A 20525-nucleotide genomic window follows, 5' to 3' on the forward strand; every position below is an offset into this window, starting at 1 on the left:
TGTAGAAAATGAATCAATAGTTGTTTTAGTCAATTACCTTTAAAAAAAATGGACAAATTAAGGGCTACATGAAAACCAGCATGTCGGATTTGAACTGTTTACAAGGGCACATTTTGCATTGGCCCCATGCAGGATAATGGCATATTTCCCACTTAAAAATGACCAGTTTCATCACGTGTACTTTCCTGCAGTATGATTGAACAAAAGTAGGATGTTCTGTACAATGTACACAATAATGCCAATTAGCCTAGGATAAGGCTAATGAAGTGAAATGATTAGTTTCCAATCACATTTTTTTCAGTGAAATATGAGGTCATGATTTCATTATTCTGGAAAATTTCATTATTGTCAAAACTTTTGTTTATATGGCTATTACCTAGATATTGTTGATGAAAGACCATCTCAAAACAGGTATTAATGCTAAGATCATCATTACAGACATTTTGCAACAGATTTAAAAAAATCTGAATTTGGGTGTTTTTAAAGTGCTTACAATTTTGTAGGCACTTGAAACATGACGAGTTTAAATTCCATTATTTACTACATCCTCTACCTACAACTAAGGAAAAATGCTGATTATGATCAGCAGGGGATGTCAGATATTTTGAGAGTTTCAATTTTGGTTATTGCCATCTCAATTTGCAGATAATTGACTTTTTTATAAAAAATAATGAAAGTTTCGGTCAAATTGAAAAGGCGATGCGGGCGGGTGACGGGAAACTAAGAATCAACTTTCATTAGCCTAATCTGTGCAGAACAAGATGTACATGCAGCACATAATTATGTGCAGACTGCAAATACATGCTTTGCACAGGGCACTGTGGGATGAGCAGTCTTTCTGGCTTCTTTTACATTCTTATTTTGTGTAATTGTAAAGATACCAGTATCAGGCAAAATGAGCTTATGATCGATGTAGATTTTAGCGAAAACTATGTTTAAAACAAACAAAAACATGCCATACCTGAGACCATAATACCGCCTCGAGTCTCCATACACTCAGAGTGGCTATTTTGGCTATGAGTCATTTAGCCTATAGTGGCATTTATTTCTTCAACATTTACATAATAAACTGACATGCATGCACTTTATGTTTTCTTCTCTGTGTACATTGTACAGTGTAGTGAGTGTGTCGGCCTACACATGTATTTGAAGCGGTAACTTGTTAGCTAAAAATTTCAAATTTCAATGTACTTGAGGCCCTACATCAGGGCCCTTAGTTATCATGAAAAGTGTTGGGATTTAAAATTACAGAAGTTACTAATCTATTTTCAATTACACAAAATAATGTAAGAAAGTCAGTAATTGGAATTAAAATATGAGCTTGTAAACCTTCACAGTGAACACACACACATACAGTGTAAGCAGACATGTGTGAGCAGATTAGAAGCCAGAAAAACTGCTACATGTACACCTTGTTCTGCACAAATGACAGATTATCCTAGGCTAATTTGCATATCGTGTACATTGTACAGAACATCCTACTTTTGTCCAATCAGACTGCAGGAAAGTACATGTGATGAAACTGGTCATTTTTAAGTGGGAAATATGCCATTATCCTGCATGGGGCAATGCAAAATGTGCCCTTGTTAAAATTCAAATCCGACATGCTGGTTTTCATGTCGGACGGAAAAAATGTAGCCCTTAATTTGTCTATTTTTTTAAGGTAATTGACTAAAACAACTATTGATTCATTTTCTACATTAAATTCATGGATACTTCACAGGAATAAATAAATAAAATTTTGAGTAGTTTTTTACAGGAAAAACTTATTGGAAAATTCATGCATGTCGGACGGAAAATTTAGTGTTTACATTTCTAAAATTGCAAAAATCTTAAGTTGATGACATATGGTTTTAATTTTTATATTTATCAACTTAGTAAGGTGTATATTTATTGTGCAAGTACAAAAAAATAAAACAATTGAATTATAAGTGCTCAAGGAGCCCCTGTTATTTGTTTCCAAAATTCCGTCCGACATGCTTATGTTTTTTTGTATACCTGTGAAAAAACATCAAAATAATTAAGAAATTTTGTAGTTTTCACAAGAAAAATGTTATTTTATGAAAGGATAGATATGAATCTTACATAAAATGTACTGTAACTTCATTTAGAAGGAAGTTTCAAAATTGAGCAAGTTGATGACCCATTTTGAAACAGGCCCAGTACCGCGCGTCGGTACTGCACACTTCGCTCACAGTCCGCATGCGAACTGCACCTTCCGTCACGCACTTCGCATGCGGGACTGCACATCCCGACGTGCATTCCCCGCATGCGGTGATGCAGGTCGGGATGTGCAGTCCCGCATGGGGAACTGCAATATTTTTGGATTTTTTCCGTTAGGGGATGTGCAATATTTTTGGGTTTTTTCCGCATGGGGAACTGCAATATTTTGGTGCATTTCCGTTAGGGGATGTGCAATATTTTTGGTGTTTATCCGCATGGGGATGTGCAATATTTCTGGTGCATTTCCGTTAGGGTATGTGCAATATTTTTGGATTTTTTCCGCATGGGGAACTGCAATATTTTGGTGCATTTCCGTTAGGGGATGTGCAATATTTTTGGTGCATTTCCATTAGGGTATGTGCAATATTTTTGGGTTTTTTTCCGCATGGGGAACTGCAATATTTTTGGTGCATTTCCGTTAGGGGATGTGCAATATTTTTGGTATTATCCGCATGGGGAACTGCAATATTTTTGGTGTATTTCCGCATGGGGTACTGCAACATTTTTGGTGTAGTTCCGCATAATGAACGGTTTTTGTTCGAATGTCCGCGTGCGGAAATGCAATATAATTCGTGCAGCCCTGCATGTGGGGTGAACATGTTTTTTCGCATGTCCTCATGAGAGAATCCGGGAGGGAATGCAAGGCGAGTTGTATGCCCTACAGTTCAGCGTGTCTTGGGCGGCGAAAAGGTTTTTGTTGTTGTAGTTGTTGTTTGTTTTGGTTTTATTTGTTTTGTTTTTTATTTGTAGGCCCTCGGCGTAGAAAATATTATCACATGCATATATAAATTTCTTTAATATTACTATCGTTTTACTTTGACTATTGTGAGTTTTGCTTCATTTGCTGTAATTAAAAGAAAGTGTTATAAACTTTAAAGTCTATAGTATTTTATTATATTAAAAATATTATCGCATTAAACTTAATGATAAGTGGCTATTGTGATGAATCTATTTAGTGGCCATTGTAATAAACTTGACATTGTGTGCATTTTATTCATGTTAGAAGCTGTCCAAGCGGGACATTTCTCAAGTGGATCAATTTACGCAGATATCAAACGATGCCCATGAATAGTAGCGGCGAGATCAGAGAAGGGTTTTTTGATGTTTACTGAAAAGGACATCTAAAGCTATCTAAAACTGAGACGAAATAGGTATTTTCGTCTCGGATCTAAAATAGCTAAATTAAGATAAACCTAACAGGGGTCGTACAGGCGTCAACAGGGGGGGGGGTTGTATGGAACCCTGGCAAAATATTAGGGGGGTTAGCCTTAGCCCCTCATCCCCCGGGATCTATACGCTTATGGCAAAAGCTGTTTTTGTTCGCATGTCCGCACGGGGAACTGCAATATATTTGGTGCAGCTTTACATGCGATATCATGATATAGTAAAAGCTATATTAAACAAATCATACACCGGAACATGGAAACATTACAAACATTTCAAATTATTAAATGATGCTTAATCGTTATTCTTTATATACAGGGCAAAGAAGAATTATGCATCGCACCCTAGCACATTTGCAAATGCATTAGGAAACGATCCCCAGCCTATTTGTTCGATTCAAATACAATAGCCAAGACATAACTGCCAACACAATAGTGTTTTCATACCATATTACTCCCATTCAAATGTAATCTTACTTAGTCACGGGTCTGGAACAGCTCAGCTAGGGAGTCAATCTGTGACGTGTGTGCAAAATGTCATGATTTTAAATAAATAGTGAATTCAAATACTGAATTGTCCTTGACCATTGTTAAAGGACTTGAAAAGATACTTAAAAAGAAACTGCTTGCGATTTATCTTCGTTTTTTTACAGTTATGTCAACATGGTCAACAATTGATGTATGCACTATATTCTGGGCTTAAAATTGCAGACACATAACATACATAGTGTATAGTTTTGGACCCTTTAGAAATCTACTTTATCTACCTTTAGAAATTTACTGGCCTATCCAGTATCAAAACATTAGTATTTAAACTTTTCAAAAGAGAGATTTACATAAAGGTGTCCTGTATGTCTCTAATACTGCAGCTTGAGAAATCTTTTTAACTAGCATGCAAAAATTAAATCGTGAAACTGCAACATCAAATCAAGTGAAATGTTAGGACTTGATAGCCAAATGGATGAATATATTATAAATCAATTTTTTTTTTTTTTTTTTTAAATTTTAATCAAATTCATCACAAAATTCGAAGGAATAATCAAGACATATTTTAAAACTTTATTTGCCCTATTTTCTGCAAAATACCTTTCGCTTTTGTATATCTTTACTTAAAATATTTGCAGCTCGTTCCATTTTTGAATCCCTGATGTTGTTCAAATATTCAAATTCAGCATACTTGAACAAACAAACAAACAATAGCCATCAACACATAGTATAGTCATGTTGAAGTAAGAATGGGTTGTATGTGCATGCAGTGTTTAAAGAACATTTCTACATCAGACTTCAATATGTGGTCAGTGAAATAAACTTTCACGAATTACTCCCCTGTTTGGGGCTAGGATTATCCTCTAGGCAAGGGATCTGGGTTGGGTAAACTTCGAAAGGTAATTAGGCTGGGATAGGTTATTCTTGTATATTTAGGGTAATGTTTGGGATGAATGAGGGGTTTGTACAAAATTTAAAAATATACCAGTTTTTGGGTAGGCCTACATTTTCAGGAAAGGTTTTCAAACTCCGTTTTGATGTATTTTGAAAGACGTGTTTTCTTGACTGAGATTTCAAATATCAACTAAAATTGCTTAACAAATAAATGTTTTAAAAATTAAAAGCACCACTTAACAAAATTATAAAACAACAATCACTTCGACAACAAATACAATTTAAAACAGAACCTTTAAATCAAATTCAGTATAAATACAATTGTTCTTTACATTAATGTCAATGTTTTAAATGGAACCAATTGTTATATTTGATGAAATATCTTAATAATTGAAATTTATAAAAGTACAAAAAATATAAGACCTATCAGATCATGAATGAAATGTTGTTTAATAATCACAATTTTTCTGAGACATAAATAGTAAAACCTTTATGGTGAGACCCTTATGATAATGATCAATGGAAATGTATTCATGTTTTCAATTATCATGAAAGAAAAAAATTGAATTGCAAACCATCATGACCAAAGCCATTTTGACTTTGTATTGTGTCTCGGTTTTGCAACATCTTGCACCTATTGTGTCTTGGATTTGCAACCATTTGTACCTATTTGAGCGTGTTTATACAAAAAAGACAAGTCTTCTCTGCATTATAGTACATGGATTGAATAACGGATAAGCTGACTTTCTATAAACAAGCTCATTATGTCACGGTTTTGCAATACTTGGTCAAATATGCAATGCTTTATGTCTCGCTTTTGCGATGCTTTATGCATCGGATTTGCATGAAAAGAAAATGATGTGAAATTATAAAAAGCAGCCGTTATATTCCGGGTTTGAATCAAATAGGCCTAAATAGTTAAAATCACACCTTCTGCATGATTAATAATTGTACAGCAATCATTGTCACGACGATGCTCATCATCATCATTAACAACAACATCGTCATCACTATCTTGCTGTTGTTATATTTTAATTGCAATTAAAAATAAATTAATATGCGAACGCAGGATTTGAAAGATTGTCATTTTACATGTTAAGAAGCATCATCATCATCATCGTCGTCATCATTATCATTGTCATCATCATCATCATCATCATCATCATCATCATCATCATCATCATCATCATCATCATCTTGTTGCTGTTGATGTATGAAAATTAAATTAAATAAATTAGGGGGCAGTGAGTCTAAACTTTATTTTAGTATTAACACACTTTTAGAAACCACAACCAATAATAACTTTTTATGAAATGTTTGCATAGTTTAGTTTAGATAATACAACTTCACTTGCAGTCAAGTCAACTTGATGCTTCCAATTATTATTCGCAATAGAATGAAAACTGTTCTGATTATTGTACCCCCTAAGTTATTGAATCTTTATCGTTGGCATATCAGCAGAGAAGCATCAATAGTCTTCTATTGTAGTCGTGTTTGCTTTGAATAGGATATGCTCACAAACCCATGTAATAACAGCTATTGACAAACTGTTTACTTACCTGGCATAATCGAGTGAAGCACTAACAGTCCACCTCACAAAGTGAGGAAGTCTATCGAACAAAAAGGCTGGAAGACGTTTCCTCATGGGAAACATAACATGCATAGGCAGACATACCAGACTAAAAACTATAACCCCTCATTAAAGCTCTCATAATCATATAGGCCTAATGGTATAAATTATAATATGCAAACATTAATAGACAAGCGACTAGGGAAAGCAGGGGAAACATTGTCAATCAAATACTTCATCTATTGTGTCCAATACTTAATCCGATAAGTGATCGATGTATATCGATAAAAATAGGATCAAGATCATGGAATTAAGCTGTGGCGGCGCGCTTTAATAACATTTTGAAAACATACAAAACGTTTTAAATGTTTTCATGACCTTTATTTAACCCGACATTTATGTTATTAAAACGTTTTACCAACACCAAAACCCAAAAATATAGGCCTAACCTGTTTAAAACGTTTTGTGTTTGCCGGGATGGCCTTTCAGACCTTAAAATCTCAGTTGTGAAATGTAGATTACTTGGTAGCTTTATATTATAAATGGTCAATGATTTAACATAAAAGTTATTATTAAAGGAAGGGTATGAACGTTTGGACAGTATTTATTGTGGGACATTAGATGAGAGCACATCAGACATATCGAATTGCATTCTGAATACGAAGAATGTCCTTCTGATATCAAATAATTTTGATTTTTTTTTTTAATTCGCAATGTAATACACATTTTATGGCAAATCATTAAAATTGATATTTTGATATTTAACAGTACTTGAAGTAAACTTTATAAATCTGATGATTTATACTTAAAGTGTATGTAGGTGGGATGAAAAGCCGACGATCAATTTACGGAGGATAATAATTTAATTTAGCATGATGAAATGTAGGCCTATATACTATTATATAATCAACTAATAATTGTATTTAGCATGATGAAATGTATATATTTACCAGGTATTAAAAGCGACTGTTACCGCATGCGGAACTGCACCAAATATTTTGTAGTTCCGCCTGCGGGCATGCGAAAATAAATATAACCAATGCGTAACTGTACCAAATATTCCGCGTGCCTCCATATTGTCTTGATTATAATAATATGACCGCTCGTATATTGTATACATTTTATGCACACACAAAAAAAATTAAAAGTTTTTTTTTTTATTTTAAAAATTCTTCAGGTAGACCAGACAGACCTCCGAGAAGGGCACTCCCACTTTGGAGGTGACGCGTATATGTAGGGCTGTTAAGACCCACTTTTTCAGCGTCGCTGTCACCCAAAGACCCCATATTTTTTTACTTAACACATGCTCTGTCACCCGAAGACCCCTATTTTTCCCATTTGATCTGTCACCCAAAGACCCTTACAAGTTCAATTTGAACAGCAACTTTCATTTATCACTGATTTTGTTACTTATTTTGAAAAAAAACCCAATGAAATTTGAAGCCATTTAGACCCGGCATTTAGAACTAGAAATTCGAATTTCGAGGTTTTTGAGGCGCTGTTTTGGCTCTCACCCAAAGATTCCATTCTATAAAAAAAGGTCATGTTCTCACCCAATGACCCCATATTTTTTTACATTTTGCTCTCGATATCTCACCGAATGCCAAAAATCACCTACGTATCCGGAACTGTGCATCTCGTCTTGCATTCCCTCATCATGCGGACATGCGAAAAAAACATGTACATCCCGCATGCGGACATGAACCAAATATCGTTACATTCCATTGCGACATTCACATTAAATGCATACGGAACTACACCAAATATTTGGCAGTTCCGCACGCGGGCATGCGAAAAGATATGTTCATTACCGCATTCGGAACTGCACCAAATATTTTGCAGTTCCGCATGCGGACATGCAACAAAATAGGTATGACAAAAATTTAGTAGGCCTTCATTCGTGGTGAAAAATACGTCCAGGCTCTTAGGTGTTTTTACTTTTTTAGTAATTAGTTTTAGACAATCAATGATCGTCGCATGTAATTAATGTCACATTTTGTATTTAAAAGAGAGTCTTGGAAAGTCTTGTCCGAAAGGTCGGCATAGTATATAAACCTAGCTAATAGTTATTGTATAAAATTAATTTTATTAAAATCAATTTCACACGCCTCTTTAATGATGACTATTATATATTCAACTTGACATTGTGACCACTTTCTATTAAAGTTCCAACGGAGAATTTCCTCAAGTGGATCGATTATCAATCAATTTACGGAGGATAGTAATTTAATATAATTTAAATATTGCACATCCCCATGCGGAAAAACACCAAAAATATTGCAAATCCCCTAGCGGAAATGCACCAAAAATATTGCAGTTCCCCACGCGGAAATACACCAAAAATTTGCACATCCCCATGCGGAAAAAACACCAAAAATATTGCACATCCCCTGCGAAATGCACCAAAAATATTGCAGTTCCCCACGCTGAAATACACCAAAATATTGCACATCTCCTAGCAGAAATGCACCAAAATGTTGCAGTTCCCCACGCGAAATACACCAAAAATATTGCACATCCCCATGCGGAAAAACACCAAAAATATTGCACATCCCTGGCGGAAATACACCAAAAATATTGCATATCCCCATGCGGAAAAACACCAAAAATGTTGCAGTTCCCTAACGGAAATGCACCAAAATATTGCACATCCCCTAACGGAAATGCACCGAAAATATTGCACATCCCCATGCGGAAAACACCAAAATATTGCACATCCCTGGCGGAAATACACCAAAATATTGCACATCCCCATGCGGAAAAACACCAAAAATGTTGCAGTTCCCTTAACGGAAATGCACCAAAAATATTGCACATCCCCTGGCGGAAATACACCAAAAATATTGCACATCCCCATGCGGAAAAACACCAAAAATATTGCACATCCCCTGGCGGAAATACACCAAAAATATTGCACATCCCCATGCGGAAAAACACCAAAAAAATTGCACATCCCCTAGCGGAAATGCACCAAAAATATTGCAGTTCCCCACGCGGAAATACACCGAAAATATTGCACATCCCCATGCGGTACTGCACATCCCGACCTGCATTCCCGCATGCGGAATGCAGGTCGGGATGTGCAGTTCGCATGCGGGACTGTAAACGGAAGTGTGCAGTACGCACGCTGTACTGCACAATTCGCGTCCCAAAAAATAGTTCGGATATGAATCGGATAGCCCTTCTTTGGATCTTCTCAAGCTGGTCTATTTGGTTTTGTTTATGGGGATCCCACACGACCGAGGCGTATTCCAGTTGTGAGCGCACAAGTGAGGTGTAGGCTTGCTCTTTTATTTCTGTTGAGCACTTTCCCAGGTTCCTCCTTAGAAAGCCGAGGGTTCTGCCTGCCTTGGATGCTACTGACTCAATATGTGTTTTCCAGCTGAGCCGCTCATGGAGTTCAACGCCGAGGTATGCTTGACTAGATGCAGTACACAGCTCCTCTCCTCCCATGATGTAAGTGTGGGTGATTGGCGTTTTCTTGCGATGTATTCTCATGGTGTAGCATTTTTTAGCATTAAAGCTCATTTGCCATAGGTCAGACCATTCCTTCAGGTTGTCTAGATCTTTTTGAAGTTTGGAGGTGTCACTGGGAGATGTAATGGTGCGAAACAACAGGCAGTCGTCAGCAAACAACTTGATGGTAGAACTTATGGTGTTACCAATGTCATTTATAAAGAGTAAAAACATTAAAGGCCCCAGTACTGTGCCCTGAGGCACTCCAGAGTCTACATGAACTGTTGGTGAGGCTTCTCCATCTACAAGTACAACCTTGTTCGAAAATTTCTAACTTTCGTATGAACAACCGATAGCTTGTGATACGAAAAGTTAGAACGTGAAGTATATCGTGCTCATGTAACGCACCTTGTTTGGCACATGTACACGGTTGCCATCCAGGGCCCAATATCATGCATATGAATAAAAACTTCTTCCTCAAGTTAATTATTGTCTCAAAAATATGAGGATATTGTTATTGAAATATTAGTGACACATGTGCTATATTCCTTCATCAATTCACCTTGACGATACTCACGAAAAACATCATTTTGTGTCAATTTTTCTCGAGTGATCGCCAGACATCACAGTCCCCATTGTAAATAGGTGATCGACACATGTAGTGCTGGGCTCACATGTTCAAGAACCGGAAGGGTATCACCATCAGTTTGCAATGACAAGTCAACCTTTGCAAATCGGGAGATGGATTGATTTGCCCAGCACTGGATTTTCTCAAATCTTCAATCACCGACGCAGTTTGCAGTTGTCAAAACAACTATGATCAAGCAAGGTTGCCGAATTAAATGGACTCATTATATGGTCGGAATTTATACTTCAGCGCCTGTGTTTCCGGTTAAAAGTAAGCATACACTTCAGCTAAGATACATAAATGTTAGCCAAGCTAAATTGAAGCCAAATTGGACAATCTAAAAAATTGTTTTCATGCGTTTTAAAACTGAAGACGCTACGCCGACTGGCCGTGGTATACCAGCAATCTCTATCTTCTATTCACACATTAACTATCGTGTCGTCGTGGATAGTAGATAGATTTCTCGATCAAGTACAACCAGTGTACGAAATAAGGAAAATCTGGAGGTTATCCCGAGGATAACTAAAGCATAAATTCTGCTTGTCCTCAATACATTTTGGTTGTCCCCATAATTTGTGATACTTTTGGAGGTAAAATATAGTGATTGTCCAGGGGATAAGTACATAGCTCAATATGGTTGTCCCCAGTGATTTTTGGACAAGAGGACAAGAGGATAAGTACTTATTTCGAACACTGAGTACAACCACTCTCTGCGTCCTGTTTGTAAGCCAGTTTTGGATCCATCCGTTGGTTTTGTTGTTGATAGAAAATGTTAACTTTTACAGTAGCCTAGGTTGTGAGTTGTCAAATGTTTACAGCAATTTACTTTACATATCATCTATATTGTAATATAAAATCTGAATTATCCCATGCATGCCATGCATGCAATGCATTTTCATGTCATGACTGCTGAATTCGACTCCACTGTAAACTTCTAGCATCTTCACCGCTCCGCTATGTCCAATCAGTGGAATTATACATCGATTTGAAACGTTAAGATCGTTCATAATTATGTGACAAAAGTAATACCTAATTTAAGCAGTGTATCAGCTACACATCGGTCCCATTTTACGCCTAAAACGTCTTCACTTCTATTTGCGTTTGCCATCTTTCGTTTCCGCAGCCAAGATTAAGAATGACCTTTCACCTTTGACCATGGAATTTATAATGAATCAAGTCCTGTGATCTCTATGAAGCGTACACATTGTATAAGGAAGACTTGTCTTAAGACTAAAAAGTTTTTTGGGTTTTTTTATACCAGATTTTAACCGTTTTCACCGAGAGGGGAGGGCGAAAATATACTTTTTGGCTGGCCGAGAGGGAGTGGGAGATTTTTTGCCAGGCCGAGGAGGGGGGGGGCAGGGGGAAGCAATTTTTGCCACACATTATGATTTATGGGGACCTATAGGCCTACGGTAATATTCCTTCCTTCTTTTCTTCCCCTCGCCAAAAGTGGGCGTTGGGGCTCAAATAAAATAGGCCTATTGAGTGATTTTTCCTGTTACATTAGGGCATGAAGGTAGTTATATTTCCGAACGGCCTGTCATAAATCGCTTGCCCCCACCTCATGATCGGCCTGTAAAAAATCGCTTGCCCCTCCTTCTCGGCAGTGCCAAAATCGTTGCCCCCCCCTCCACATGCCGATTTGTTTGGATCCAAATTTGCTAACCTTAAAGGAGTATTTCGTGATCCTAGCATCCTCTTTTTATGACATTTTTCAGTAGATATTCACGAAAAAAGCTTATTCCCAAAATTTCAGTTGATTCTGATTTTGCGTTTGCGAGTTATGCATGATTAGGCCTATGTGTATTAGGGCCTACACTACTCCATAGACAATGTGTTGTAATTTCGATAAATTCAAATTTCGCAATATCTTTGCCAAACGAATTAATCTGCAAAGATTGTTTTGTACAAAACATTATGTAGCCAAAGGTTTCCAGTGATACAAAAAAATCTCCACTTTTTTGAGAAAAGTGGGGGGGGGGGTGTTGGACGAGGCTGTGAATCACGAAATGCCCTTTTAAATGGTCTAGATATATGTTGTGAGCGCAGTGAGTAGGAAAATTAAAGCGTTTCCGCACTGTTTTCCTAAGCCTTTTTAGAGAGTTTTATTTAAAAGGCATGAATGTGTGCCAAAAATTGCTTCCCCCCCCCTCGGCTGGCCAAAAATTGCTTGCTTCTTTCGGCTCACCAACATTTTTTTCTGCCCCCCCCAATTTTACCCTCCTCCAGGCAGGCCCGTAGCCAGGGGGTGAAATTTGCAAAAGTATACAAAAAGTCCCAAACTTTAAGAATTTGCGAGCGTAGCAAGCCAAAAAAATCAGATTTTTAAAGCTTTTTTGGTCAAAAAGGTTCAAATTTGGGGAAGAAAGTCAACTTTTCACAAAATTGCCCCCTCCCTTGGAAAAAAATCCACTTTTTCAAAATCAGCACCCCCCCCCCCAAAAAAATCCTGGCTACGGGCCTGCCCCAGGGCTCATAATTATTGCACAAACAGGGTCCAGGAAAACGTCATTTTCTTGACTCCAGAGCGACTCAGTTCTTCAAAACTTACTTTTTCTGCAAGTCGAAGGTCAGATGAAGTTATCTATTGTGGAAATTATATACGGAGTCCAGCATTTTTTTCCAGGAAAATGCCGACTAGATCATGCACCCTATAGCCCATACAGCGTACGCCACCTCACACATAGCTTGGTGTTTCTGAAATGTAACACATTTTGAAAGTTTAGCCAAATTGTAATAAAAAGTCAGATCCTGCTCATTTTTCACAGACAATCTATTTCCCAGGCCTAAATGAGGATTAAATATAAATAAGGGCATAATAGTTGGGTTTTAAGCCTTTTCTAATGGATTTAATTCAGTCATCATGCACGTTTCCTCGTTAAAACACTGATTTTTTCCTCACATGGTGTAGGAGGCTTGTATTTACTGGTGTGCACTCTTAGAGAATATACAAAGATAGTAATAACTGGGTGTCTTTCAAATGTTTTTGCTTTGTTTTTCCTCTCTGTTATAATTATTTACCGTAAAATTGGGTGGGCACTTTTCAGAGTTTTTAAACTACTGCTTCCAAACTAAACCAATTATATTTCTAATTATCTCCTTCTTATGACATTTCCCTTCTACACCTTGAAGTTGAAAAAAAAAAAAAAAATTTTGTAAGGGTGCCCTAGGGGTTAAAAATAGCCTGACCAAACTTTGGTCAGAGTACGGTATACTATTATACATTCCATGAAGAAAAATACATTTTTTTAAATGATCTTCGCTGTATGTGGACAAGTTGGGGTTTTTTTGGTGACATTTGACGCCTTGTAAAATTAATCAAGCACACATCCTTGCTCACAAATATCGATTTTTATTTGTTCTGAAAAAAATGTAAAAAAATGCTCATTTTTGGTCAAAAATCCCGATTTGTTCGTAAATTTTGAGGAAATTGGACATGAGCAAGTATTTTTTCTTCCAAATATATTTCTTAACAAATTGACACCAAATATGACTAAAAACAATATTGCTGTACGAAAATATGCCCATTAAAAAAACCACATTTACCAAAGTTACCCCGCTGACCGAAGTTACCCCATTTTACGGTAATTACCATACTGAATTGAGTATAGTCCCACCCCCTTTTTTGGTGATTTTTTTCTTCAAAATTTAGGGGGGGGGGGCTATATTCGAATTTATTTTTCCCGGTTTTGGAGTGTCCCTGGACCTAGAGCTAAATGCAAGGATCATTCATGGTTGATTTTAAAAAGATTGTTTTTAATAATTTTAATAAGTTATAATTTGTGTTCATATCATACTCGATTAATAATTTCAAAATGCAGTGGATTAAGTCAACCATGAATGATCCTAGCTTTTTTTTTTACAATTTCTGTAATTTTTTCGAAAAATTGGTGGTAGAACTTTACTCGAAGGTGGGACTATTCTCGATCTCGTGTCAGTATGGAAAATGTAAAGTGATCATACATAACGCAATCTGATCCCAAATAAAGGTGGTAAATGAAAATGAGACACATGCAACAATAGAAAACATAAAAAAGTTATCGTAATCAATTTTTGGCAAAACTGTCTTTCTCACAATAGGTCCTACTTGGACATATAATTTTGATGATGTTATTTTACGTGACAAGTGTCAGAATGGTGTTTTGCGAAAGAAGTAGCTATCTACTGCCGATATTGGCATTGATGAAGTAGCTATCTACTGCCGATATTGGCATTGATGAAGTAGCTATCTACTGGCACTGCTCATATTGGTATTGATGAAGTATAATACGCTATCTACTGCTCATATTGACATTGATGAAGTAGCATCTACTGCCGATATTGGCATTGATGAAGTAGCATCTACTGCCGATATTGGCATTGATGAAGTAGCATCTACTGCTCATATTGACATTGATGAAGTAGCATCTACTGCCGATATTGGCATTGATGAAGTAGCATCTACTGCCGATATTGGCATTGATGAAGTAGCATCTACTGCTCATATTGACATTGATGAAGTAGCATCTACTGCCGATATTGGCATTGATGAAGTAGCTATCTACTGGCACTGCTCATATTGGTATTGACGAAGTATAATACGCTATCTACTGCTCATATTGACATTGATGAAGTAGCATCTACTGCCGATATTGGCATTGATGAAGTAGCATCTACTGCTCATATTGACATTGATGAAGTAGCATCTACTGCCGATATTGGCATTGATGAAGTAGCTATCTACTGGCACTGCTCATATTGGTATTGACGAAGTATAATACGCTATCTACTGCTCATATTGACATTGATGAAGTAGCATCTACTGCCGATATTGGCATTGATGAAGTAGCTATCTACTGGCACTGCTCATGGTATTGACGAAGTATAATACGCTATCTACTGCTCATATTGACATTGATGAAGTAGCATCTACTGCCGATATTGGCATTGATGAAGTTGCTATCTACTGCTCATATTGGTATTGATGAAGCAGCTATCTACTGCCGATATTGCTATTGATGAAGTAGCTATCTACTTCTGATATTGATACTGGAAGTAGCTATCTGCTGCCGATATTGCTATTGATGAAGTAGCTATCTACTTCTGATATTGATATTGATGAATTAGCTATCATCAGTTGAGATTGGCCAGAAGTAGCTATCTACAGCTGATGTTTGCATTGATGAAGTAGCTATCTACTGCTGATATTGGTATCGATGAAGTAGCTATCTACTGCTGATATTGGCCTTGATGAAGTAGCTATCTATTGCTCATATTGGTATTGACATGAAGTAGCTATCTACTGCCGATATTGGCATTGATGAAGTTGCTATCTACTGCTCATATTGGTATTGATGAAGCAGCTAAATTCTGCTGATATTGGCATTGATGAAGTAGCTATCTACTCCTGATTAAGTATTGATGAAGCAGCTAATATTGCTAATATTGGTATTGATGAAGTAGCTATCTACTGTTGATATTGGTATTGAGGAAGTAGCTAGCTACTGCTCATATTGGTATTGATGAAGTAGCTATCTACTTCTGATATTGGTTTGATGAAGCATCTAAATACTGCTGATATTGGCATTGATGAAGTAACTGCTGATATTGGTATTGATGAAGTAGATATCTACTGCTCATATTGGTATTGATGAAGTATCTATCTACTGCTCATATTGGTATTGATGAAGTAGCTACCCAGCAAACACAAAACGTTTTCGACATCATTCGCAAAAGGTTATAAAAGGTTGTCAGAAAACGTTTAAATGTCGGGTTTTATAAAGGGTATATTCAGACTATAAAACGTTTTCATAACCTTAAAAAACATTTTTTGATAATCTACTGCTCAGCTCAGCAAACATAAATGTTTTACAGAAAACGTTTAAATGTCGGGTTATATAAAGGGTATAAAAACGTTTTAATAACATTCCAAAAACATTCTTGAAAACTTGATACAAAACATTCTAAACAGAATGTTATTTTGGGGAGTTGAAAAATATTTTGCGAAAAATATTTGCAATAACGTTTTAAAACGTTTTCATGACCTTTATATAACCCGACATTTAAATGTTATTAAAAGGTTTTGAAAAAACATTTTAAGAACATTTCTGTGTTTGCTGGGTTCAAATATTTTAACATAATGTTATTTAAGTATTGACAAAATATTTGGCAAAAATGTTTGCAAAAATAGTTTAAAATAACATTTTTGAAAACATTTAAAAATATTGTTGTAGTGTGTTTTTCATACAAAACGTTTTAAAACGTTATCATGACCTTTATATAACCCGACATTTTAATGTTATTAAAACGTTTTTACCAAAACCAAAAGCCAAAATATAACTTATTTAAAACGTTTTTTAAACGTTTTTGTGTTTGCTGGGGTGTCATGGTTGGTCGAGAGGTGTCATTGAGAGTAAGTAGTGGGTGTTATGGTTGGAAGGGTTTCATGGTTGATTAGGGGTGTTATACTGGGTCAATGGGTCAATTTTTGACGTCGGTGGTCAAGGCCTAATATCATTGTTTAATGAGATATAGATACTTTTTGTACTTTTGTGCACTTAACCCTGTATCTTTTTAACCAAATATCCTAGAGAGTCGTGCGATATGTCGAACTTTTCCTCTGGTCATAAGGAACAAAAAAGTCAGTGGTCGCGTATCTGTACGAGCACTGGTTAATGAGATATAGTCACTTTTTTGTACTTCGTGCACTTAACCCTCTATCTTTTTAACCAAATATCCTAAAGAGTCGTGCTATATGTCAAACTTTTCCTCTGGTCATAAGGAACAAAAAATCAGTGGTCGCGTATCTGTACGATCACTGGTTAATGAGATATAGTCACTTTTGTGTATATGTCAAACTTTTCCTCTGGTCATAAGAAACAAAAAAGTCAGTGGTCGTATATCTGTAGGATCATTGGTTAATGAGATATAGTCACTTTTTAAAAATTGTGTGCACTTAGCCCTCTATCTTTTTAACCAATTATCCTACTGAGTCGTGCGATATGTCAAACTTTTCCGCTGGTCATAAGGAACAAAAAGGTCAGTGGTCGTATATCTGTAGGAACATTGGTTAATGAGATATAGTCACTTTTTTCTACTTTGTGCACTTAATCCTCTATCTCTTTCCAAATATCATATAAAGTCGTGGGATGATATCATCAAACTTTTCCTCAGGTCATAAGGAACAAAAAAGTCAGTGGTCGCATATCTGTAGGATCATTGGTTAATGAATTTATGAAACATACGCACTGACGTCACTACCGAACTTGAGGCAATGCATAGTAAGACCCCCGAGGTGGTGTCAAATGAATGAGAAAAAAATAAAGAATACAATAAAAAAAAACCTGGGGTCGTACATCTAATAGGTTTGTAGTTATACATGTAGGAAAAATCATAAAATGTGGGTCCCTTTTTTCAGGGTTACCTGTTTCTCCAATGCTTAAGCAATAAAATATACGTCACTTATGCGTTGAACACTGATCGATTGGCGCGAGGTTCATATTGGTGCGCATGCACCAAATATGTATCTTGTAATTATTGGTATTGATGAAGCAGATAAATACTGCTGATATTGGCATTGATGAAATTGCTATCTGGGCCCCCTACTGCTGATATTGATATTGATGAAGTAGCTATCTACTGCTGATATTTGTATTGACGAAGTAGCTATCTACTGTTCATATTGGTATTGATGAAGTAGCTATATCTACCTCTGATATTGGTATTGATGAAGCAGCTATCTACTGCTGATCTGGCATTGATGTAGTCGAGATCTGCTGCTGATATTGCTATTGATGAAGTAACTATCTAGGCCTACTCCTGATATTAGCATTGATGACGTAGCTATCTACTTCTGATATTGGTATTGATGAATTAGCTATCATCAGTTGAGATTGGCCAGAAGTAGCTATCTACAGCTGATGCTGGCATTGATGAAGATATCTACTGCTCAAATTGGTATTGATGAAGTAGCTATCTACTGCTGATATTGGCCTTGATGAAGTAGCTATCTATTGCTCATATTGGTATTGACATGAAGTAGCTATCTACAGCCGATATTGGCATTGATGAAGTTGCTACCTGCTGATATTGGTATTGATGAAGCAGCTAAATACTGCTGATATTGGCATTGATGAAGTAGCTATCTACTTCTGATATTGGTATTGATGAAGCAGCTAAATACTGCTGATATTGGCATTGATGAAGTAGCTATCTACTGCTGATACTGGTATTGATGAAGTGGCTATCTACTGCTGATATTGGTATTGATGAAGTAGCTATCTACTGCTGGTATTGGTATTGATGAAATTGCTATCTACTGCTGATATTGGCATTAATGAAATTGCTATCTACTGCTGATATTGATATTGATGAAATAGCTATCTGCTGTTCATATTGGTATTGATGAAGTATAGCTATCTACTGCTGATATTGGTATTGACGAAGAAGCTATCTACTGCTGATATTGGTATTGATGAAGTAACTATCTACTGCTAATATTGGCATTGATGAAGTAGCTATCAACAGCTGAGATTGGTATTGTTGAAATAGCGTTGCGAATACTTCCATACAGTATTCGAGAATCATATCAATCATCCCTGTGATTGATATGATTGATATATCAATCTCTTCATGATGACTTGAATAAGTGCTATATCTACCCCAAGATGAATTCGCCATAATTGATATCTACCAAACATGTCGCCATTGAAGGTTGAATTAATCAATGTAACTGTAGTCATGGGTAGTGCATGGCGCTATGGGGTGATTTTTGAGTTAGCATATATCTTTTTGGCATCCTATACCTCAAAGGATAAAACTAGAATTGGTTCCGTTTTGCATCCTACGAGGGGTCGAAGGTCATTAATTGGAGTTCTGAATGATTATAAATTATGCTCTCATCTTGTCGTTCAATTGGGTACATGTATAAAGGAAAGTGATTTTGTTAGGAGGCTGACTGCTCCCCCTCCTTAAACGAAAGTCAACTTTGACCAAAATTTTTATTTGAACTATAGGTTTTCACAAACTTTGATATCCTCTCACAATTTAGAACTTTCGTTAGGCAGTGGCAGGGCGGCGCCAGGAATGATTTTGGCATTGATGTAGTCGAGATCTATTGCTGATATTGGTATTGATGAAGTAGCTATCTACTGCTGATATTAGTATTGATGACGTAGCTATCTACTTCTGATATTGATATTGATGAATTACCCAGCAAACACAAAACGTTTTCGACATCATTCGCAAAAGGTTATAAAAGGTTGTCAGAAAACGTTTAAATGTCGGGTTATATAAAGGGTATATTAAGAGTATAAAACGTTTTCATAACCGTAAAAAACATTTTTTGATAATCTACTGCTCAGCAAACAAAAATGTTTTACAGAAAACGTTTAAATGTCGGGTTATATAAAGGATATAAAAACGTTTTAATAACATTCCAAAAACATTCTTGAAAACTTGATACAAAACATTCTAAACAGAATGTTATTTTGGGGTTGAAAAATATTTTTCGAAAATGTTTGCCCAAAATATTTTCAATAACGTTTTAAAAACGTTTTCATGACCTTTATATAACCCGACATTTAAATGTTATTAAAGGTTTTGAAAAAAACATTTTAAGAACATTTCTGTTTTTGCTGGGTTCAAATATTTTAACATAATGTTATTTAAGTATTGACACAATATTTGGCAGAAATGTTTGCAAAAATAGTTTACAATAACATTTTTTGAAAACATTTAAAATGATATTGTTGTAGTGTGTTTTCATACAAAACGTTTTAAAACGTTATCATGACCTTTATATAACCCGACATTTTAATGTTATTAAAACGTTTTTACCTAAACCAAAAGCCAAAATATAACTTATTTAAAACGTTTTTAAAACGTTTTTGTGTTTGCTGGTAACTATCACCAGCTGAGATCGGCCAGAAGTAGCTATCTACAGCTGATGTTGGCATTGATGAAGCTATATATACTGCCGATACCGTATTAGCATTGATGAAGTATATATCTACTGCTCATATTGGTATTGATGAAGTAGCTATCTACTGCCGATATTGACATTGATGAAGTCCCTATCTACTGCTCATATTGGTATTGATGAAGCAGTTAAATACTCGTACTG

At 36.1% G+C, this 20525-nt stretch overlaps 1 protein-coding gene across 1 annotated transcript in view; it reads right to left on the reverse strand.

Annotated features, from left to right (window-relative positions):
• LOC140157348 (MICOS complex subunit Mic10-like) overlaps positions 1-11561 on the reverse strand; it is a 34513-nt gene extending 22952 nt beyond the window's left edge. Inside the window, exon 1 of the mRNA XM_072180513.1 lies at positions 11450-11561. Coding sequence (XP_072036614.1) covers positions 11450-11528 — 79 coding nt within the window. The 5' untranslated portion in view covers positions 11529-11561. The remainder of the gene's footprint in view (positions 1-11449) is intronic.
• Between the last annotated feature and the right edge of the window lie 8964 nt (positions 11562-20525).

This window comes from Amphiura filiformis, chromosome 7, assembly GCF_039555335.1.
Source record: "Amphiura filiformis chromosome 7, Afil_fr2py, whole genome shotgun sequence".
Taxonomy (NCBI): domain Eukaryota; kingdom Metazoa; phylum Echinodermata; class Ophiuroidea; order Amphilepidida; family Amphiuridae; genus Amphiura; species Amphiura filiformis.